Source organism: Oncorhynchus kisutch, unplaced genomic scaffold (genome assembly GCF_002021735.2).
Source record: "Oncorhynchus kisutch isolate 150728-3 unplaced genomic scaffold, Okis_V2 scaffold943, whole genome shotgun sequence".
In the NCBI taxonomy this organism is placed as follows: domain Eukaryota; kingdom Metazoa; phylum Chordata; class Actinopteri; order Salmoniformes; family Salmonidae; genus Oncorhynchus; species Oncorhynchus kisutch.
The window spans coordinates 34089-58107 of NW_022262888.1; the positions used below are offsets into that span (position 1 = coordinate 34089).

Here is a 24019-nt window from a genome sequence, read left to right on the forward strand (position 1 = left end):
GAAGTGGTACGTTTCTGCAAGCTATAAGCACCTGTACAGTAGGGTGAGTTTCAGTGCATTGTACTGTACTGAAGCCCCAAGTGAGCCTGCCCTCTACTGGTGGCTGAGTGTAACTTCACTCAGTTTCACTACTTGGTGTTGTAGTGTTGTAATACATTATTAACGATGTAATGATACCTTCATCAATGTCTGTTGTAGTGCAGAGAAACCAGATAATACCTTCATCATAACCCAGCTGTTGTAGTGCAGAGAAACCAGATAATACCTTCATCAATGTCTGTTGTAGTGCAGAGAAACCAGATAATACCTTCATCAATGTCTGTTGTAGTGCAGAGAAACCAGATAATACCTTCATCAATGTCTGTTGTAGTGCAGAGAAACCAGATAATACCTTCATCAATGTCTGTTGTAGTGCAGAGAAACAAGATGATACCTTCATCAATGTCTGTTGTAGTGCAGAGAAACCAGATAATACCTTCATCATAACCCAGCTGTTGTAGTGCAGAGAAACCAGATAATACCTTCATCAATGTCTGTTGTAGTGCAGAGAAACAAGATGATACCTTCATCATACACCAGCTGTTGTAGTGCAGAGAAACAAGATAATACCTTCATCATAACCCGGCTGTTGTAGTGCAGAGAAACCAGATAATACCTTCATCAATGTCTGTTGTAGTGCAGAGAAACAAGCTTGTTGCCCAAAAACATATTTTGGTGTAAGGAGAGCCAACTGTAGTTCATAACATCAAGGTCCAGACAGTGATCCTCAATACTCTAGTCTGGTACTTGACCACCAGAGAACACGAGGCTGCCCTCTAGTGAAGACAGAGTTGAAAGCCTTCCAGGACCACAGGGCAACTGTCAGAAGTTATTCTGTGACGTTCACTTCTCAACACCGACACCGGGAGTCGGTCACCGAACAAGCCTTTCTGATAGGAGGTCGGTGTAGCGCGTAGCAATGGGCTCCATTTCGGGTTTATTATCTGTGGTAGGAGCGGCAACGTTATACCTCTATCTCCTGTCCACTTTCCTGCCGCCCGGACCGCAACATCTTCACCGGCGACATGCGGTGGAGTTAAACAACGAGAGCGCAGAGGGGGACGTGGAAGGTGTAGAGTACAGGTAGCCAGCCTCAACAGATCTACAGCTACAATTTGCCAGATGTCGCAAGACTTTTTTGTTGTTGCTATTAGCATAATAATTATAGGCTACAACAGCTGCCTGCTTGTACAATGACACTTTCTACGACATGTTTACGTATACAACATGGCAAATAAGTCAATATATAGCCACTTCCACAGTGTTTTATTAGGGGTAATAATAGCATAGTGACATCACCATTTATGTAATAGATCTAATGTAACATTAAAGTCCCAGAGTGGTTATCTGTTGTAGGATTATGATGTTGATAAGTGTATTGACAGACGGCGCAGAGTCCATGGAGGTGCTGTCATAATCACTGCGTTTGGCAGCATCTCATTTCCCTCAGACGATCGCACGACTTTAAGTTATGAAAATGGCATCATCAAACACATGACTTGTCAGTGTAGGCTAATTCAGAGGAAATGTCACAGCTGATTGCTGTTCTCTCAAAGTATTTGTCCTTGCCTGATGGTGTTGTGTGACAGGTGATTATATCACAGTAGTTCCTGTTTTCGATGATGTTCCTATAGGCCTAATCTAAACCCCTGTGTGTCTCATCCAGCCCCACCTTCTCTCCTATGTTTATGGTTTCTGCCCCAGTGGAGATCTGGCCGTGGCCTCTCTTGGTTGGCTCAGGTTCACTTGGCCTGAAATACTGTCCTCCTCAGTCTGATGAGTATGAGAACATACAGCTCTGATCTAACCCTGGACAGGACACACTTGTCTTGGTTGGCTTAGGTTCACTTGGCCTGAAATACTGTCCTCCTCAGTCTGATGAGTATGAGAACATACAGCTCTGATCTAACCCTGGACAGGTTGGCGTGATGCCATCGTCCCATCATATTTCATCCTCCCTAATTATAAAGGAGTTTCACGACCCTGCCGGCATGTTTATCAGGCCTGGACACTTCTATTAGAGAACAGACATCCAGAGGTGGATGGACGGCCTGGACAGGAGGACACCACTGGGTCTCTAGGGTCTCCTGCCAGGTCCACCACCGGACGGTTCTGATGAGGTGCTACCCAGGACAATACACTGGACACGGTGTGCTGAGAGATACACACCGGAAGGTTCTGATGAGGTGCTACCCAGGACATAACACTGGACACGGTGTGCAGATGGTTCTGATGAGGTGCTACCCAGGACATAACACTGGACACGGTGTGCTGAGAGATACACACCGGACGGTTCTGATGAGGTGCTACCCAGGACAATACACTGGACACGGTGTGCGGAAGGTTCTGATGAGGTGATACCCAGGACATAACACTGGACACGGGGGGGGGTATGAGAGATACACATCTGAGATCCTAACCACAGTGGCTTTGCCTTCCATTCATCCCATACAGCTCAACAATTAGATGTGATACCAGCAGCTCAGGTTTCATGGTTTATGGTTCATTCTGTTTGCGTGTGTCTGTGTCACGGCTGAGGAGCCTGATACTTCCAGCATCGAAACTAGCAGAGGCAGAAATCCCAGAGCAAAAGCCGCTATTTCTGTCCCATATCCTGTTTCATACTCTCTCTCTCCTCCATCTGGAAACCTCTCCCTCTCATGCTGCACACGGGCACCAGCCATGCCCACTTCAGTCTGTGTTTGACCTGTCTATGATGTCAGATCAGGGTGTCCCCAGATTCCCAATACTCTAGAGAGTCAAGATTAGACGAGTCATACACCAGCAGACTGGGGGCTGAGAATTATGTCTTCCCTATATGACTACAACTACGGCTGTCTGTACTACGGCTGTCTGTACTACGGCTGTCTGTACTACGGCTGTCTGTACTACGGCTGTCTGTACTACGGCTGTCTGTACTACGGCTGTCTGTACTATGGCTGTCTACTACGGCTGTCTGTACTACGACTGTCTGTACTACGGCTGTCTATACTATAGCTGTGTGTACTACGGCTGTCTATACTATAGCTGTGTGTACTACGGCTGTCTATACTACGGCTGTCTGTACTATAGCTGTGTGTACTACGGCTGTCTGTACTATAGCTGTGTGTACTACGACTGTCTGTACTACGGCTGTGTGTACTATGGCTGTCTGTACTACGGCTGTCTGTACTACGGCTGTCTGTACTACGGCTGTCTATACTATAGCTGTGTGTACTACGGCTGTCTATACTATAGCTGTGTGTACTACGGCTGTCTATACTACGGCTGTCTGTACTATAGCTGTGTGTACTACGGCTGTCTGTACTATAGCTGTGTGTACTACGACTGTCTGTACTACGGCTGTGTGTACTACGGCTGTCTGTACTACGGCTGTCTGTACTATGGCTGTCTGTACTACGGCTGTCTGTACTACGGCTGTCTATACTACAGCTGTGTGTACTACGGCTGTCTATACTACGGCTGTCTGTACTATAGCTGTGTGTACTACGGCTGTCTGTACTATAGCTGTGTGTACTACGGCTGTCTGTACTATAGCTGTGTGTACTACGGCTGTCTGTACTACGGCTGTCTGTACTATGGCTGTCTGTACTATAGCTGTCTATACTACGGCTGTCTGTACTATAGCTGTGTGTACTACGGCTGTCTGTACTATAGCTGTGTGTACTACGGCTGTCTGTACTATAGCTGTGTGTACTACGGCTGTCTGTACTACGACTGTCTGTACTACGGCTGTGTGTACTACGGCTGTCTGTACTACGGCTGTCTGTACTACGGCTGTCTATACTACAGCTGTGTGTACTACGGCTGTGTGTACTAATCAAATCAAATCAAATTTATTTATATAGCCCTTCGTACATCAGCTGATATCTCAAAGTGCTGTACAGAAACCCAGCCTAAAACCCCAAACAGCAAGCAATGCAGGTGTAGAAGCACGGTGGCTAGGAAAAACTCCCTAGAAAGGCCAATACCTAGGAAGAAACCTAGAGAGGAACCAGGCTATGTGGGGTGGCCAGTCCTCTTCTGGCTGTGCCGGGTGGAGATTATAACAGAACATGGCCAAGATGTTCAAATGTTCATAAATGACCAGCATGGTCGAATAATAATAAGGCAGAACAGTTGAAACTGGAGCAGCAGCACAGTCAGGTGGAAGTTGAAACTGGAGCAGCAGCATGGCCAGGTGGACTGGGGACAGCAAGGAGTCATCATGTCAGGTAGTCCTGGGGCATGGTCCTAGGGCTCAGGTCCTCCGAGAGAGAGAAAGAAAGAGAGAAGGAGAGAATTAGAGAACGCACACTTAGATTCACACAGGACACCGAATAGGACAGGAGAAGTACTCCAGATATAACAAACTGACCCCAGCCCCCCGACACAAACTACTGCAGCATAAATACTGGAGGCTGAGACAGGAGGGGTCAGGAGACACTGTGGCCCCATCCGAGGACACCCCCGGACAGGGCCAAACAGGAAGGATATAACCCCACCCACTTTGCCAAAGCACAGCCCCCACACCACTAGAGGGATATCTTCAACCACCAACTTACCATCCTGAGACAAGGCTGAGTATAGCCCACAAAGATCTCTGCCACGGCACAACCCAAGGGGGGGGCACCAACCCAGACAGGATGACCACAACAGTGAATCAACCCACTCAGGTGACGCACCCCCTCCAGGGACGGCATGAGAGAGCCCCAGCAAGCCAGTGACTCAGCCCCTGTAATAGGGTTAGAGGCAGAGAATCCCAGTGGAAAGAGGGGAACCGGCCAGGCAGAGACAGCAAGGGCGGTTCGTTGCTCCAGAGCCTTTCCGTTCACCTTCCCACTCCTGGGCCAGACTACACTCAATCATATGACCCACCGAAGAGATGAGTCTTCAGTAAAGACTTAAAGGTTGAGACCGAGTTTGCGTCTCTGACATGGGTAGGCAGACCGTTCCATAAAAATGGAGCTCTATAGGAGAAAGCCCTGCCTCCAGCTGTTTGCTTAGAAATTCTAGGGACAATTAGGAGGCCTGCGTCTTGTGACCGTAGCGTACGTGTAGGTATGTACGGCAGGACCAAATCAGAGAGATAGGTAGGAGCAAGCCCATGTAATGCTTTGTAGGTTAGCAGTAAAACCTTGAAATCAGCCCTTGCTTTGACAGGAAGCCAGTGTAGAGAGGCTAGCACTGGAGTAATATGATCAAATTTTTTGGTTCTAGTCAGGATTCTAGCAGCCGTATTTAGCACTAACTGAAGTTTATTTAGTGCTTTATCCGGGTAGCCGGAAAATAGAGCATTGCAGTAGTCTAACCTAGAAGTGACAAAAGCATGGATTAATTTTTCTGCATCATTTTTGGACAGAAAGTTTCTGATTTTTGCAATGTTACGTAGATGAAAAAAAGCTGTCCTCGAAATGGTCTTGATATGTTCTTCAAAAGAGAGATCAGGGTCCAGAGTAACGCCGAGGTCCTTCACAGTTTTATTTGAGACGACTGTACAACCATTAAGATTAATTGTCAGATTCAACAGAAGATCTCTTTGTTTCTTGGGACCTAGAACAAGCATCTCTGTTTTGTCTGAGTTTAATAGTAGAAAGTTTGCAGCCATCCACTTCCTTATGTCTGAAACACATGCTTCTAGCGAGGGCAATTTTGGGGCTTCACCATGTTTCATTGAAATGTACAGCTGTGTGTCATCCGCATAGCAGTGAAAGTTTACATTATGTTTTCGAATAACATCCCCAAGAGGTAAAATATATAGTGAAAACAATAGTGGTCCTAAAACGGAACCTTGAGGAACACCGAAATTTACTGTTGATTTGTCAGAGGACAAACCATTCACAGAGACAAACTGATATCTTTCCGACAGATAAGATCTAAGGCTACGGCTGTGTGTACTACGACTGTCTGTACTACGGCTGTCTGTACTACGGCTGTCTGTACTACGGCTGTCTGTACTACGGCTGTCTGTACTACGGCTGTCTGTACTACGACTGTCTGTACTACGGCTGTCTATACTATAGCTGTGTGTACTACGGCTGTCTATACTACGGCTGTGTGTACTACGGCTGTCTGTACTACGGCTGTCTGTACTACGGCTGTCTGTACTACGGCTGTCTGTACTACGGCTGTCTGTACTACGGCTGTCTGTACTACGGCTGTCTGTACTACGGCTGTCTGTACTACGGCTGTCTATACTACAGCTGTGTGTACTACGGCTGTCTATACTACGGCTGTCTGTACTATAGCTGTGTGTACTACGGCTGTCTGTACTATAGCTGTGTGTACTACGGCTGTCTGTACTACGACTGTCTGTACTACGGCTGTGTGTACTATGGCTGTCTGTACTACGGCTGTCTGTACTACGGCTGTCTGTACTACAGCTGTGTGTACTACGGCTGTCTGTACTACAGCTGTCTGTACTACAGCTGTCTGTACTACGGCTGTCTGTACTACGGCTGTCTGTACTACTGTTGTCTGTACTACGGCTGTGTGTACTACGGCTGTCTGTACTACGGCTGTCTGTACTACGACTGTCTGTACTACGGCTGTCTGTACTACGGCTGTGTGTACTACGACTGTCTGTACTACGACTGTCTGTACTACGACTGTGTGTACTACAGCTGTCTGTACTACGGCTGTCTGTACTACGGATGTCTGTACTACGACTGTCTGTACTACGGCTGTGTATACTACGGCTGTGTGTACTACGGCTGTGTGTACTACGGCTGTGTGTACTACGGCTGTGTGTACTACGGCTGTCTGTACTACGGCTGTCTGTACTATGGCTGTCTGTACTATGGCTGTCTATACTACGGCTGTGTGTACTATGGCTGTCTGTACTACGGCTGTCTGTACTATGGCTGTCTATACTACGGCTGTGTGTACTACGGCTGTCTATACTATAGCTGTGTGTACTACGGCTGTCTGTACTACGGCTGTCTGTACTATGGCTGTGTGTACTACGGCTGTGTGTACTACGGCTGTCTGTACTATGGCTGTGTGTACTACGGCTGTCTGTACTATGGCTGTGTGTACTACGGCTGTCTGTACTATGGCTGTGTGTACTATGACTGTGTGTACTATGGCTGTGTGTACTACGGCCATAGTATATACAGCCGTAGTATATGTATATACAGCCGTAGTATGTCTGTACTGTGTGTACTATGGCTGGCTATAACCTATAACCTATAACCCCTTCCTGAAATCTATAACCCCTTCCTGAAACCTATAACCCCTTCCTGAAACCTATAACCCCTTCCTGTAACCTATAACCCCTTCCTATAACCTATAACCCCTTCCTATAACCGATAACCCCTTCCTATAACCTATAACCCCTTCCTGTAACCTATAACCCCTTCCTATAACCTATAACCCCTTCCTGTAACCTATAACCCCTTCCTATAACCGATAACCCCTTCCTATAACCGATAACCCCTTCCTGTAACCTATAACCCTTTTCTGTAACCCCTTCCTATAACCTATAACCCCTTCCTATAACCTATAACCCCTTCCTATGACCTACAACCCCTTCCTATGACCTATAACCCCTTCCTATGACCTATAACCCCTTCCTATAATTTATAACCTATAACCCCTTCCTATAACTTATAACCCCTTTCTATGACCTATAACCCCTTCCTATAACCCCGTCCTATGACCTATAACCCCTTCCTATAACCCCTTCCTATGGCCTTCGCCTGTGTTACCTTTAATGCTCTGTCCTCAATTCCCGTTTGAAGAAAAAAAGAAAATTCCCCTGGTGCAAACAGTAACTAGGTGACAATATTTAGGTCTAAATCTGACACTAGTACTAGGAACCATGTTATCTGATGTTGCTGGTGTTTGTTTCCTTCCAGACTGAAGTTCCCGTCGGACCTGGATGAGTTGAGGGAGCTGGCTGAGATGTTGCAGTTCTATAAGACAGAACACACAGGCTACGTGGTGCTGCTGTTCTGTAGTGCCTACATCTACAAACAGTCCTTCGCCATCCCTGGCTCCTCCTTCCTGGTAAGAGAGACTAACATTACACCCATCCATGGAACACACACTTTGTTTCCATGAACCGATGACCCTAAGACTAGAACCTCCATCCATGGAACACACACACACTTTGTTTCCATGAACCTATGACCCTAAAGACCAGAACCTCCATCCATGGACAGACACACACTTTGTTTCCATGAACCGATGACCCTAAGACTAGAACCTCCATCCATGGAACACACACACACTTTGTTTCCATGAACCTATGACCCTAAAGACCAGAACCTCCATCCATGGACAGACACACACTTTGTTTCCATGAACCTATGACCCTAAGACCAGAACCTCCATCCATGGACAGACACACACTTTGTTTCCATGAACCTATGACCAGAACCTCCATCCATGGTCAGAACAGCCTCCTGACCCTCACCAGTAGGGGTGTAAAGTACTGAAGTAAAAATACTTTGAAGTACTTAAGTCGTTTTTTGGGGGTATCTGTACTTTACTATTTATATTTTCTGACAACATTTACTTCACTACATTCCTAAAGAAAATGATGTACTTTTTTACTCCATACATTTTCCCTGACACCCACAAGTACTAGTTACATGTTGAATGCTTAGCAGGACAGGAAAATGGTCCAATTCACACTTTTCCCTACTGCCTCTGATCTGGCGGACTCACTAAACACACATGCTGCATTTGTAAATAATGTCGGAGTGTTGGAGTGATGGAGTGTTGGAGTGTTGGAGTGTGGGAGTGATGGAGTGTGGGAGTGATGGAGTGTGGGAGTGTGGGAGTGTGGGAGTGTTGGAGTGTGGGAGTGTTGGAGTGTGGGAGTGATGGAGTGATGGAGTGTTGGAGTGATGGAGTGATGGAGTGTGGGAGTGATGGAGTGTTGGAGTGATGGAGTGATGGAGTGATGGAGTGTGGGAGTGATGGAGTGTTGGAGTGTCAGAGTGATGGAGTGTGGGAGTGTCAGAGTGATGGAGTGTCAGAGTGATGGAGTGTCAGAGTGTGGGAGTGTCAGAGTGTGGGAGTGTCAGAGTGATGGAGTGTGGGAGTGTCAGAGTGATGGAGTGTCAGAGTGATGGAGTGTTGGAGTGTGGGAGTGTTGGAGTGATGGAGTGTGGGAGTGTGGGAGTGTCAGAGTGTGGGAGTGATGGAGTGATGGAGTGTTGGAGTGATGGAGTGTCAGAGTGATGGAGTGTCAGAGTGATGGAGTGTCAGAGTGTTGGAGTGTGGGAGTGATGGAGTGTGGGAGTGATGGAGTGTCAGAGTGATGCAGTGTCAGAGTGTGGGAGTGATGGAGTGTCAGAGTGATGGAGTGATGCAGTGTCAGAGTGTGTGAGTGATGGAGTGATGGAGTGTGGGAGTGATGGAGTGTCAGAGTGATGGAGTGTTGGAGTGTGTGAGTGTTGGAGTGATGGAGTGTTGGAGTGATGGAGTGTTGGAGTGTGTGAGTGTTGGAGTGATGGAGTGTTGGAGTGTGTGAGTGTGGGAGTGTGGGAGTGTTGGAGTTTGGGAGTGTTGGAGTGTGGGAGTGTTGGAGTGTGGGAGTGTGTGAGTGTCGGAGTGTGTGAGTGTTGGAGTGTGGGAGTGTGGGAGTGTTGGAGTGTGGGAGTGTGTGAGTGTCGGAGTGTGTGAGTGTTGGAGTGTGTGAGTGTCGGAGTGTGTGAGTGTTGGAGTGTTGGAGTGTGTGAGTGTGGGAGTGTTGGAGTGTGTGAGTGTGGGAGTGTTGGAGTGTGGGAGTGTGGGAGTGATGGAGTGTTGGAGTGTGTGAGTGTGTGAGTGTGGGAGTGTGTGAGTGTGGGAGTGTGTGAGTGTGGGAGTGTGGGAGTGTGTGAGTGTGTGAGTGTGGGAGTGTGTGAGTGTGGGAGTGTGTGAGTGTGGGAGTGTTGGAGTGTGGGAGTGTGGGAGTGTGGGAGTGTCAGAGTGTCAGAGTGTGGGAGTGTCAGAGTGTGTGAGTGTGGGAGTGTGTGAGTCTGGGAGTGTGGGAGTGTGGGAGTGATGGAGTGTGTGGGAGTGTGGGAGTGTGTGAGTGTGTGAGTGTGGGAGTATGGGATAGTGGGAGTGATGGAGTGTGGGAGTGTGTGAGTGTGGGAGTGTGTGAGTGTGGGAGTGTGTGAGTGATGGAGTGTGTGAGTGTGGGAGTGTGTGAGTGTGGGAGTGATGGAGTGATGGAGTGTGGGAGTGTGTGAGTGTGGGAGTGTGGGAGTGATGGAGTGATGGAGTGTGTGAGTGTGGGAGTGTGTGAGTGTGGGAGTGATGGAGTGATGGAGTGTGGGAGTGTGTGAGTGTGGGAGTGTGGGATAGTGACCCTGGCTATCTGTAGATAAACAAACTAGAACATTGTGTGGTTTGCTTAATATAAGCATTTTGAAATGATTAATGTTTTCAGTCCTTCCCCATGTTATGTTTTCAGTTAACTTTTGGTACTTAAGTATATTTAAATATCATATACTTTGACTTTTACTCAAGTAGTATTTTACTGGGTGTCTTTCACTTAAGTCATTTTCTATGAAGATATCTTTACTTTTCCTCAAGTATGACAATTGGGTACTGTTCCCACCACTGCACACCATGCTCCTCCCCTGTGCTTCCCAGAACATGCTGGCGGGGGCGCTGTTTGGTCCATGGCAGGGTCTGGTCCTGGCCTGTCTTCTGACCACCACCGGCTCTACCTTCTGTTACCTGCTCTCTGCTGCCTTCGGGAAGAGCTACGTCACACGCCTGTTCCCTGACAAGGTGGACATGCTGCAGAATAAGGTGTGACAGAGAGACAGAGTATGTTGTTCCACTCCACAGTACCATGGGGTTGTTGGAGGAGGACTGGGGTGGGGGGGGGGGGGGGGGGGGGTACAGAACCCTTCCTTTGCCACATGTCCTTTGATTACAATTCTCTAAAGATAGACTAGAGGGGTGTGTGTGTGTGTGTGTCTCCTCTTACAATGTCATTGGCTTACACATTAGGTTAGACAGGTGTAACAGATGACCAGTGAGGAGCAGAAGACTGGTCTGATCACCAGTATAACAGATGACCAGAAGACTGGTCTGATCACCAGTATAACAGATGACCAGAAGACTGGTCTGATCACCAGTATAACAGATGACCAGAAGACTGGTCTGATCACCAGTATAACAGTGTCTGATCACCAGTATAACAGTGTCTGATCATCAGTATAACAGATGACCAGTGAGGAAGGAAGACTGGTCTGATCACCAGTATAACAGATGACCAGAAGACTGGTCTGATCACCAGTATAACAGATGACCAGAAGACTGGTCTGATCACCAATATAACAGATGACCAGAAGACTGGTCTGATCACCAGTATAACAGATGACCAGAAGACTGGTCTGATCACCAGTATAACAGATGACCAGAAGACTGGTCTGATCACCAGTATAACAGATGACCAGAAGACTGGTCTGATCACCAGTATAACAGATGACCAGAAGACTGGTCTGATCACCAGTATAACAGATGACCAGAAGACTGGTCTGATCACCAGTGTACCAGATGTGATCGTACTTCGTAACTCTCTTGGGTTTTTGGTTTGTAAAGAAAAGACTGTCCAGCCAGCTGATTGGTGATTAATAGACACCAGGAAATACATGTTCAGGACAACAGTATGTTGATCGCTGCAGATTTGTGAATCGTCTGTTGGCATGGAAATAACTGAATTAGAGCATGCTGGGTAACTCTCTCTTATAGAAAAGTGCATCCCAGGAAGCCACCAATATCTAACAGGTACTGTACACAAATATACACTGAACTAAAATATAAACACAACATGTAAAGTGTCATGAGCTGAAATAAGATCCCAGACATTTTCCATACGCACGAAAAGCGTATTTTTCTCAAATGTTGTACGCATATTTGTTTATAACCCTGTTAGTGAGCATTTCTCCTTTGACAAGATAATCCATCCACCTGACAGGTGTGGCATATCAAAAAACTGATTAAACAGCATGATCATTACAAATGTGCACCTTGTGCTGGGGGACAATAAAAGGCCATAGAAGTATATAATGTATAAAATGCACTATTTCAGAATGTGACCTCCCCCTATCTGCAAGCATGACCTATGACACCACCTTATTGATATGTAAATTCAACCGACCAATAGGAATACATAAACAGTGACAAGGGAAACATAACTACGCGTGTTACACAGGATAAGAATGCAGAATGCCATGTGTTCTTTTACAGTGTTGGGACTTTAGTAATATCCCTCCAATCATTCATTAATAAGTACATTTAAAATGACAGTTCTCTCTTCCTCTTACCTCCTGCTCTCTCCTTCCCTCTCTACCTCCTTCGTTCTCCCACCCCTCCTCCTTCCCCCTCTACCTCATCCGTTCACCCACCCCCTCTCCTTCCCCATCTACCTCATCCGTTCTCCCACCCCCTCTCCTTCCCCGTCTACCTCATCCGTTCTCCCACCCCCTCTCTACCTCCTCCCACCCTCCCTCTCTACCTCCTCCTCTCTCCTTCCCTCTCTACCTCCTCCTCTCTCCTTCCCTCTACCTCCTTCGTTCTCCCACCCCCTCTCCCATGCCCTCTCTACCTCCTCTACCACCCTCTCTCTACCTCCTCCTCTCTCCCATGCCCTCTCCTTCCCTCTCTCCCATGCCATCTCCTTCCCTCGCTCTCCCTCCTCCTCTCCTTCCTCCTCTCCCATGCCCTCTCCTTCCCTCTCTCTGTCAGGTGGAGGAGAACCGTAGCAGTCTGTTCTTCTTCCTCCTGTTCCTGCGGTTCTTCCCCATGACTCCTAACTGGTTCCTGAACGTGACGTCCCCCATCCTCAACATCCCTGTCTCCATGTTCTTCTTCTCCGTACTCATCGGTGAGAAGCAGCACTGCCACACAACACACAGGACTATTATATAATACTACTGAGAATGACATGAAACGTCATTTTGCTTAAGACGTGAAGACTTACATTAGCTTACTAAGTTTATGTCTAGGCTTTATTTCAGAAGGCTAAAACAGTCTCACCCTTGTTACATTGAAGTACTGCTATAACATGTCATTAATTAACAAATCATGTCCACCGTTACTGTTCCGAACTCTCCCTCCTCCCATATTGCCTTTAGCTCAGCGGTCTAACCCAGTCTCTCCTCTCCTTCATCAGGTCTAGTGTTTATCTAGGAGGTCTAACCCAGTCTCTCCTCTCCTTCACCAGGTCTAGTGTTTATCTAGGAGGTCTAACTCCGTCTCTCCTCTCCTTCATCAGGTCTAGTGTTTATCTAGGAGGTCTAACCCAGTCTCTCCTCTCCTTCCCCAGGTCTAGTGTTTATCTAGGAGGTCTAACCCAGTCTCTCCTTCCCCAGGTCTAGTGTTTATCTAGGAGGTCTAACCCAGTCTCTCCTCTCCTTCCCCAGGTCTAGTGTTTATCTAGGAGGTCTAACCCAGTCTCTCCTCTCCTTCATCAGGTCTAGTGTTTATCTAGGAGGTCTAACCCAGTCTCTCCTTCCCCAGGTCTAGTGTTTATCTAGGAGGTCTAACCCAGTCTCTCCTCTCCTTCCCCAGGTCTAGTGTTTATCTAGGAGGTCTAACCCAGTCTCTCCTTCCCCAGGTCTAGTGTTTATCTAGGAGTTCTAACCCAGTCTCTCCTTCCCCAGGTCTAGTGTTTATCTAGGAGGTCTAACCCAGTCTCTCCTTCCCCAGGTCTAGTGTTTATCTAGGAGGTCTAACCCAGTCTCTCCTTCCCCAGGTCTAGTGTTTATCTAGGAGGTCTAACCCACTCTCCTTCCCCAGGTCTAGTGTTTATCTAGGAGGTCTAACCCAGTCTCTCCTTCCCCAGGTCTAGTGTTTATCTAGGAGGTCTAACCCAGTCTCTCCTTCCCCAGGTCTAGTGTTTATCTAGGAGGTCTAACTCAGTCTCTCCGTCATCAGGTCTGATCCCGTATAACTTCATCTGCGTGCGGACTGGCTCCATCCTGTCAGAGATCTCTTCCCTGGACGATATCTTCTCCTGGGGGACGCTGCTACAGCTGTTGGCCATCGCCTGTGTGGCCCTGCTTCCCGGAGCCCTTATCAAGCTCTACAGCCAGAACCACCTCCAACTGGACGGGCTGCAGCAGAATGGACGACACAGACAGAACCAGGGACAAGCAGCTGACGACAGAAAGAGGAGATGACCCTGCTGAAATACAGCCATGCTGGGTCTGATTGACCTTGACTGACCACGCTGGACTGGATTGGCCTCCACCACTACAGCTTTACGCAGAGGAGTTTATAGACTTTGTTCCAGGGGGAGAGAAACGTCTTAACTGACACTATGCCGAGGATACTTAAAGGTCATGAACAGTCGTGTTTTTCATGAAATCTGATGATATTTGGATGAAACCAGATCAAAGTATGATGACCAAAGTATGAAAAAATGAGTGTTTCTCCTACATTGATCAAGGTTGGACATAAAGATACTGGTCCCCCCCCCCCATGTCAAACACTTAGATTCAGGATTATTAAGGGAAAAGGGGTGACATCACCCTAACTCATTTTAATACACCAATGGTAACATCATTTAAATAAGTACCGCTTTGTAACCAACTTCGGAGGAGTGTTTGTGGAGGGGTGTGGTTTATACAGCTACTCTACTGGTGCCTGTAAGGTGTCATCAAATATAATTAAAAGTTTACACTATTCATCTATGGTAAAGACACTCGTGTCACCTTTTATCTGTGTCTGGTGTTATCTAGTTACTGCTTAGCTAGGTCTTCATCTGTGTCTGGTGTTAGCTGGGTCTTCATCTGTGTCTGGTGTTAGCTAGTTACTGGTTAGCTGGGTCTTCATCTGTGTCTGGTGTTAGCTGGGTCTTCATCTGTGTCTGGTGTTAGCTAGTTACTGGTTAGCTGGGTCTTCATCTGTGTCTGGTGTTATCTAGTTACTGGTTAGCTGGGTCTTCATCTGTGTCTGGTGTTATCTAGTTACTGGTTAGCTGGGTCTTCATCTGTGTCTGGTGTTATCTAGTTACTGGTTAGCTAGGTCTTCATCTGTGTCTGATGTCTCAGTTCTGTAGTGTAAACCACAGGCCATACAGGGTAACAGTACTGTAGTGTAAACCACAGGCCATACAGGGTAACAGTACTGTAGTGTAAACCACAGGCCATACAGGGTAACAGTACTGTAGTGTAAACCAGGCCATACAGGGTAACAGTACTGTAGTGTAAACCACAGGCCATACAGGGTAACAGTACTGTAGTGTAAACCACAGGCCATACAGGGTAACAGTACTGTAGTGTAAACCAGGCCATACAGGGTAACAGTACTGTAGTGTAAACCACAGGCCATACAGGGTAACAGTACTGTAGTGTAAACCACAGGCCATACAGGGTAACAGTACTGTAGTGTAAACCAGGCCATACAGGGTAACAGTACTGTAGTGTAAACCACAGGCCATACAGGGTAACAGTACTGTAGTGTAAACCACAGGCCATACAGGGTAACAGTCCTGTAGTGTAAACCACAGGCCATACAGGGTAACAGTACTGTAGTGTAAACCACAGGCCATACAGGGTAACAGTACTGTAGTGAAAACCACAGGCCATACAGGGTAACAGTACTGTAGTGTAAACCACAGGCCATACAGGGTAACAGTACTGTAGTGTCACCCAGTCAGTCACCCAGTCAGTCAGTCACCCACCCACCCAGTCAGTCACCCACCCATCCAGTCAGTCACCCACCCATCCAGTCAGTCACCCACCCATCTAGTCAGTCACCCACCCACCCCTCCAGTCAGTCACCCACCCACCCCTCCAGTCAGTCACCCACCCATCCAGTCACCCATCCAGTCAGTCACCCACCCATCCAGTCAGTCACCCACCCATCCAGTCAGTCAGCCCATCAGAGGTAGACAGCCCATCAGCATCAGTGATTTTCAATGAAAATACCACATTCAACCAGTAATAATACACACAGCCACTCATCCTACAAGGCTGAGGCAGTCAGGATAAACACACAGCACCTCATCCTACAAGGCCGAGGCAGTCAGGCTAAACACACAGCACCTCATCCTACAAGGCAGAGGCAGTCAGGCTAAACACACAGCACCTCATCCTACAAGGCTGAGGCAGTCAGGCTAAACACACAGCCACTATTCCTACAAGGCTGAGGCAGTCAGGCTAAACACACAGCACCTCATCCTACAAAGCTGAGGCAGTCAGGCTAAACACACAGCACCTCATCCTACAAGGCTGAGGCAGTCAGGCTAAACACACAGCACCTCATCCTACAAGGCTGAGGCAGTCAGGCTAAACACACAGCACCTCATCCTACAAGGCTGAGGCAGTCAGACTAAACACACAGCCACTCATCCTACAAGGCTGAGGCAGTCAGGATAAACACACAGCACCTCATCCTACAAGGCCGAGGCAGTCAGGCTAAACACACAGCACCTCATCCTACAAGGCTGAGGCAGTCAGGATAAACACACAGCACCTCAGTCACTTAACATCAACACTTTGTTTCTCCAGATAATTGAAGGTAGACTCTGCAAAGGAACATCATCAAACACAGCGGGGTCACTTCCTGCTTAAAGTCACACCGCCGGGTCACTTCCTGTGTAAAGTCAGTCCGCCGGGTCACTTCCCGCTTAAAGTCAGACTACAACAACAACACCACAATTCCTATGTGAGGGGCAATTTAAACAAGAGTATCAGTGATAAGTGCAAAAACTCACTAACCTGCTTGTTAATACTCAACGACATTAGTATCACATTGGTAAAACACACCAGAGCATTTTTTTAAGTATTTATTTTACCTTTATTTTACCAGGCAAGGCAGTTGAGAACAAATTCTTATTTTCAATGACGGCCTAGGAACAGTGGGTTAACTGCCTGTTCAGGGGCAGAACGACAGATTTGTACCTTGTCAGCTCGGGGGTTTGAACTCGCAACCTTCCGGTTACTAGTCCAATGTTCTAACCACTAGGCTACACTGCCGCCCCAAATGATGTGTCACAGACCAGCTGTACCTCACTGCTAAAGCTTTGTCTTAGTTGAGCCAGACAGGCTGACCGTACTGGTACAGCTTGGTCTTAGTTGAGCCAGACAGGCTGACCGTACTGGTACAGCTTGGTCTTAGTTGAGCCAGACGGGCTGACCGTACTGGTACTGCTAAAGCTTGGTCTTAGTTGAGCCAGACGGGCTGACCGTACTGGTACAGCTTGGTCTTAGTTGAGCCAGACAGGCTGACCGTACTGGTACTGCTAAAGCTTGGTCCTAGTTGAGCCAGACGGGCTGACCGTACTGGTACAGCTTGGTCTTAGTTGAGCCAGACAGGCTGACCGTACTGGTACTGCTAAAGCTTCGTCCTAGTTGAGCCAGACGGGCTGACCGTACTGGTACAGCTTGGTCTTAGTTGAGTCAGACAGGCTGACCGTACTGGTACTGCTAAAGCTTGGTCTTAGTTGAGCCAGACGGGCTGACCGTACTGGTACTGCTAAAGCTTGGTCTTAGTTGAGCCAGACGGGCTGACCGTACTGGTACTGCTAAAGCTTGGTCTTAGTTGAGCCAGACAGGCTGACCGTACTGCTAAAGCTTGGTCTTAGTTGAGCCAGACAGGCTGACCGTACTGGTACTGCTTGGTCTTAGTTGAGCCAGACAGGCTGACCGTACTGGTACAGCTTGGTCTTAGTTGAGCCAGACAGGCTGACCGTACTGGTACAGCTTGGTCTTAGTTGAGCCAGACAGGCTGACCGTACTGGTACAGCTTGGTCTTAGTTGAGTCAGACAGGCTGACCGTACTGGTACAGCTTGGTCTTAGTTGAGCCAGACAGGCTGACCGTACTGGTACAGCTTGGTCTTAGTTGAGCCAGACAGGCTGACCGTACTGGTACTGGTACAGCTTGGTCTTAGTTGAGTCAGACAGGCTGACCGTACTGGTACTGGTACAGCTTGGTCTTAGTTGAGCCAGACAGGCTGACCGTACTGGTACTGGTACAGCTTGGTCTTAGTTGAGCCAGACAGGCTAACCGTACTGGTACAGCTTGGTCTTAGTTGAGTCAGACAGGCTGACTGTACTGGTACAGCTTGGTCTTAGTTGAGTCAGACAGGCTGACTGTACTGGTACAGCTTGGTCTTAGTTGAGTCAGACAGGCTGACTGTACTGGTACAGCTTGGTCTTAGTTGAGCCAGACAGGCTAACCGTACTGGTACAGCTTGGTCTTAGTTGAGTCAGACAGGCTGACTGTACTGGTACAGCTTGGTCTTAGTTGAGCCAAACAGGCTGACTGTACTGGTACAGCTTGGTCTTAGCTGAGCCAGACAGTCTGACTGTACTGGTACTGGTACAGCTTGGTCTTAGCTGAGCCAGACAGGCTGACCGTACTGCGTAACATAACAGTGGAAAGACGTTTAAATCTTCACGGACGTTCAAGTCCATTACAACAGTATTACAGACGTCTTACAAAACAACACGGCAGTTCAGTTGCATATGAAATAGTTGAATAGTCTCAGTGCAACATTTCAGTCAGTGCAGACTTCTCTATGTCATGCAAAGAAGTCTCTCTGTGATACTGGAGCTGGTTGTGGATTTGATTGGTTCAGCTGGGATAGTAGCTGACTCAGGATGCACACACCGGCCACTTAAATGGCACACTATTCCCTTCATTGACCAGAGCCCTGTTCCCTTCACAGTGCACTACTCTTGACCAGAGCCCTGTTCCCTCCACAGTGCACTACTCTTGACGAGAGCCCTGTTCCCTTCATAGTGCACTACTCTTGACCAGAGCCCTGTTCCCTTCATAGTGCACTACTCTTGACCAGAGCCCTGTTCCCTTCATAGTGCACTACTCTTGACCAGAGCCCTATTCCCTTCATAGTGCACTACTCTTGACCAGAGCCCTGTTCCCTTCATAGTGCACTACTCTTGACCAGAGCCCTATTCCCTTCATAGTGCACTACTCTCGACCAGAGCCCTGTTCCCTTCATAGTGCACTACTCTTGACCAGAGCCCTATTCCCTTCATAGTGCACTACTCTCGACCAGAGCCCTGTTCCCTTCATAGTGCACTACTCTTGACCAGAGCCCTATTCCCTTCATAGTGCACTACTCTCGACCAGAGCCCTGTTCCCTTCATAGTGCACTACTCTTGATCAGAGCCCTGTTCCCTCCACAGTGCACTACTCTTGATCAGAGCCCTGTTCCCTTCATAGTGCACTACTCTTGACCAGAGCCCTGTTCCCTTCATAGTGCACTACTCTTGATCAGAGCCTGGATGAAGCCCGCCATCTTTCTTTCTTATTGGGTTCATTCAGGAGGGTGCAAACGTTACAAAAATGTTCAGATAGAAATGTATGACACAGAACAGATATGATTGTCTGATATGTGGAAATGGGAATGCTAAATGGTGTCAGCTCTATCTCATTATATTTCCATCTGAATGTTTCATCTCACTGAATAGCAGTGTTGTAATATTCTAATCCATGACTTAGGAGTCAAGGTTTAGGACTTGACAACAACACTGCTGAATAGTAATCCCCCCCCCCCCCCCCTCCCTCTCTGGGAACATTACATGGCCACAGGAGGCCTAATGCTGAATAGTAATTCCCCCCCCCCCCCCCCCCCCCCCCCCTCCTCCTCTGGGAACATTACATGGCCACAGGAGGCATAATGCTGTTCCTTTCCATCGGTGGCGTCCAGCTCCTCTCAGTGAAGCGGTAGTGTAGGAGGGTGTCGTCCTTGAAGCCAAACTGGTGTGTGAGGTGTTGCAGTATCCCTCCTTGCTGGAGCTGAGCCCCATAGAGCTGGGCTTCCCTCCTGTCCCGGGTCAGACCCACCCTCACCAGCCAGTCCACTAGATCACTGCCCAGGAAAGTGGCCTGAGTCTGGGCCTGGGATGGAGGATAAGTCCCCTGACCAGGTCTCTCCCTGGAGCGCTCCCTCTCCTGAACCCTGTCTCCCTCACACCTGCGTATCAAAGGAAGGATTCAGCTACTGTCCCGTTGTTCAGGCTTTCCCCAGAAGCACTAGGGTGGAGATATGAAGGAAGAGGAGAAAGGAGAACAGAGAGAGAAAAGGAGTGCTAGTGAGGATGAGAGTTCCGTAAGAGAAACAGGAAGTCAAGAAGGTAAAAAGTAGCTACCAGGATTGTGTACCACTCCAAAACCAGAATGCATTACCAGTGAAGAAGACTGTGGTAGGTTCAGTCCGTTCAGAGTGTACAATAATGCATTACCAACGAAGAAGACTGTGGTAGGTTCAGTCCGTTCAGAGTGTACAATGATGCATTACCAACGAAGAAGACTGTGGTAGGTTCAGTCCGTTCACAGAGTGTACAATAATGCATTACCAACGAAGAAGACTGTGGTAGGTTCAGTCCGTTCACAGAGTGTACAATAATGCATTACCAACGAAGAAGACTGTGGTAGGTTCAGTTCGTTCAGTATACAATAATGCATTACCAACGAAGAAGACTGTGGTAGGTTCAGTCCGTTCACAGAGTGTACAATACAATAATGCATTTCTAAAGACAGGATTAGTGGTAGAAACATGCAAGATATTATCTGGGGTAAAATCCTAGGCCATGCATAGAGAGGATGTTAGTAGAGAACGAGTTCAACTCGTAGGTAACATGCTAGTTATGGATTACTAGATCTGCACACGCAGTAGCATTTAACAGTCAACGGTTTCTTTTTCTATTGTATTTTTTAATTTTTTAAAATCATTCTACTCCTTTTCTTCCCATATTTTGTGATATCCAAATTGGTAGTTACAGTCTTGTCCCATCGCTGCAACTCCCGTACGGACTCTGGAGAGGTGAAACACAACCCTGCCAAGCCGCACTGCTTCTTGACACACTGCTCGCTTAACCCGGAAGCCAGCCGCACCAATGTGTCGGAGGAAACACCGTACAACTGGCGACCGTGTCAGCGTGCACTACGCCCGGCCCGCCACAGGAGTCACTAGAGCACGATGGGACAAGGACATCCCTGCCGGCCAAACCCTCCCCTAACCCGGACGACGCCTGGCCAATTGTGTGCCGCCTCATGGGTCTCCCGGTCGCGGCCGGCTGCAACACAGCCTGGGATCGAACCAGGATCTGTAGTGACACAGCTAGCACTGTGACGGAGTGTCTTACACCGCTGTGACACTCGAGAGACCCAAGTCAACGGTTTTAATATAGATTCTAGAGCTTTGATTCTGCACCAATCAGACGTGTCCTGGGAGTGAAATCATGCTACAAAAAATGATAAATAAATGAAATAAATGATAATTGATGTTTATGTTGTGGCCTACCTTCTGATGGGCACTATGTCCTGAACACACTGGTCTTTATGATAGCGGACAAACTGAGTGCAGGTCAGCCTGATCTCCTCTGGAACCACAGAGGGGGGCTCCTCCTCACTCTCCCTGCCCTGCCATAGGCTCACTAACCTGGGGGACAGGACACACACAGGCCCCTTAGAGGGCAGAACAACCACATCTTCTACAGCCACACTACCTGGCTCAGGCAAGTCTGACTTAGATCAGGCCTTGTGCTGACTTTGGGACAATACAACATACAGGAGGTGCTGATGTTGGGACAATACAACATACAGGAGGTGCTGATATTGGGACAATACAACATACAGGAGGAGGTGATGATGTTGGGACAATACAACATACAGGAGGTGCTGATGTTGGGGCAATACAACATACAGGAGGTACTGATGTTGGGACAATACAACATACAGGAGGTGCTGATGTTGGGACAATATAACATACAGGAGGTGCTGATGTTGGGACAATACAACATACAGGAGGTACTGATGTTGGGACAATACAACATACAGGAGGTGCTGATGTTGGGACAATATAACATACAGGAGGTGCTGATGTTGGGACAATACAACATACAGGAGGTGCTGATATTGGGACTATACAACATACAGGAGGTGCTGATGTTAGGACAATACAACGATGCACTATGCTCTCTGAAGTAAGTACCTAGTTCCTAGCTCACCTCTTCTTGAATGGCAGAATGATCAGATGCCTGTCCAGGCCAAAGATACCAAACGAAATGAAGCCCTGAGAAACATGAGAGGTAAAGTAAGCAACAGTAAAATCCCTTTCTATACTCATGATCTAATAGACACGAGAGCGTACCTGTCCATAGTTGGCCACAGCACAGAAGAACTGCAGCTCCAGGTACAGTCTACCAGGGTCCTGGTTGAACAACCACCATAGACAACTGGACAGGTTCTGAAAGACATGAGAGAGGGGGAATGAGAAGTGCACACTTCAGAGTTAACAAGTGCCGATTCAGGGAAGAGGTTTGAGATTGGAGTGAACTAGTGCACACTTCAGGGACAAGGGTAGGTAGAGAAAGGGGACACGGCCAAGCAATAAAAGAATAGAACAGTAGAACAGAATTGAACAGAACAGAATTGAACAGAGTAGAACAGAATAGAGTAGAACAGAATAGAATAGAGTAGAACAGAGTAGAATAGAGTAGAACAGAGTAGAATAGAATAGAGTAGAGTAGAATAGAACAGAATAGAGTAGAATAGAGTAGAACAGAGTAGAATAGAGTAGAGTAGAATAGAGTAGAACAGAATAGAGTAGAACAGAATAGAGTAGAATAGAGTAGAACAGAATAGAGTAGAACAGAATAGAGTAGAACAGAATAGAGTAGAACAGAATTGAACAGAGTAGAACAGAGCAGAGCAGAATAGAACAGAATAGAGTAGAGTAGAATAGAACAGAACAGAATAGAGTAGAACAGAATAGAGTAGAACAGAATAGAGTAGAACAGAATAGAGTAGAACAGAATAGAACAGAGCAGAACAGAGTAGAGTAGAATGTAACAGAATAGAGTAGAACAGAATAGAGTAGAACAGAATAGAACAGAGCAGAACAGAGTAGAGTAGAATGTAACAGAATAGAGTAGAACAGAATAGAGTAGAACAGAATAGAGTAGAACAGAATAGAGTAGAACAGAGCAGAACAGAACCATAGATAACACTCACAGCCAGCAGGGAAACTATGAGGAGTAGACACAACAGGACATGTCTGACCAGCTGTCTGTCATCCTGGACCGGTGGACTACACGGCTGCTGCTGGGTTTCACACAGCGCCCCACACTGGCCTGGAGGGTACAGTACAACAAGTCAACAGGGTTGTATTCATTAGTGCACACCGTAGCAAAACGTTTTGCAACAGCATCACAGTCAACACAAGCCACAGTGGACACAACAGGTCAGCACGGCCCGAAGTATCAGCCCATAAACCTAGAACACAACTCCAACCAGAGCTGTAGTCATTCACGTTGTGTTCCTGTACCTGTTAGAGACGTGGGAGTGTCGTTCCTGGTGGCGCCATTGATCATGTCGGGCACGGGCTGTGTACAGCTACAACAGTCTGGGTGGAACACAACAACAACACACAGACACAGTTCTGAGTTAAATCAAACTACTCATGGTTTTTAACAATATGTTTAGGTTGGCAATTTAAGGTTTTACATACGAAATCCCCAGTAAACCAAAGCACCCAAGTTTACAGAACTAGAACAAACAATAATGTGTCTAGTGAGCTACCACTGTTGTTGCTGGTCTCTGGTGCTGAGGGCTCCAGTGGGGGGGTCTGGTCCTCCTGGTGTCCAGGGGGCCTCAGGTCCTCTATAGTACCTGTGTTGGAGGCTCTCTCCAGGGATTGGTAGTTCTGGTCCTCCTGGTGTCCAGGGGGCCTCAGGTCCTCTATAGTACCTGTGTTGGAGGCTCTCTCCAGGGATTGGTAGTTCTGGTCCTCCTGGTGTCCAGGGGGCCTCAGGTCCTCTATAGTACCTGTGTTGGAGGCTCTCTCCAGGGATTGGTAGTTCTGGTCCTCCTGGTGTCCAGGGGGCCTCAGGTCCTCTATAGTACCTGTGTTGGAGGCTCTCTCCAGGACTTGGTAGTTCTGGTTCTCCTTGGTGCCCTGGCTGAGACCCATCAGAGAGAAACCACCTACCAAGATGCTGCAGGAGACTACTACTGCAGTACTGATGATCTGAGAGAGGGGAAAGAGAGAGCGGTAAACCTTTAGGA

General features: G+C 47.7%; 2 protein-coding genes across 4 annotated transcripts in view; one reads left to right on the plus strand and one right to left on the minus strand.

The window, feature by feature from the left end:
• Nucleotides 1–853: 853 nt before the first annotated feature.
• On the plus strand, nucleotides 854–14667 carry LOC109888249 (transmembrane protein 41A-B). The gene is made up of 5 exons (XM_031817150.1): nucleotides 854–1122; nucleotides 7878–8028; nucleotides 10615–10776; nucleotides 12721–12859; nucleotides 13912–14667. Exons 1-5 carry the CDS (start codon nucleotides 959–961, stop codon nucleotides 14154–14156), a joined length of 861 nt encoding a protein of 286 aa, XP_031673010.1. The 5' UTR covers nucleotides 854–958; the 3' UTR covers nucleotides 14157–14667.
• A 4923-nt stretch (nucleotides 14668–19590) lies between these two features.
• Nucleotides 19591–24019, minus strand: part of LOC109885548 (integral membrane protein GPR155) — a 30199-nt gene continuing 25770 nt past the window's right edge. For 2 of the 3 annotated variants that reach the window (XM_031817146.1, XM_031817147.1), the window contains 7 exons: nucleotides 23534–23981; nucleotides 23280–23357; nucleotides 22967–23085; nucleotides 22104–22199; nucleotides 21961–22025; nucleotides 21255–21392; nucleotides 19591–19925 (listed from right to left, as the gene is read on the minus strand). In XM_031817146.1, coding sequence (XP_031673006.1) covers nucleotides 19607–19925; nucleotides 21255–21392; nucleotides 21961–22025; nucleotides 22104–22199; nucleotides 22967–23085; nucleotides 23280–23357; nucleotides 23534–23981 — 1263 coding nt within the window. In that variant the 3' untranslated portion in view covers nucleotides 19591–19606. Of the gene's footprint in view, nucleotides 19985–21254; nucleotides 21393–21960; nucleotides 22026–22103; nucleotides 22200–22966; nucleotides 23086–23279; nucleotides 23358–23533; nucleotides 23982–24019 lie in introns of all 3 variants that reach the window. The other variant, XM_031817148.1, reaches the window with a different exon arrangement.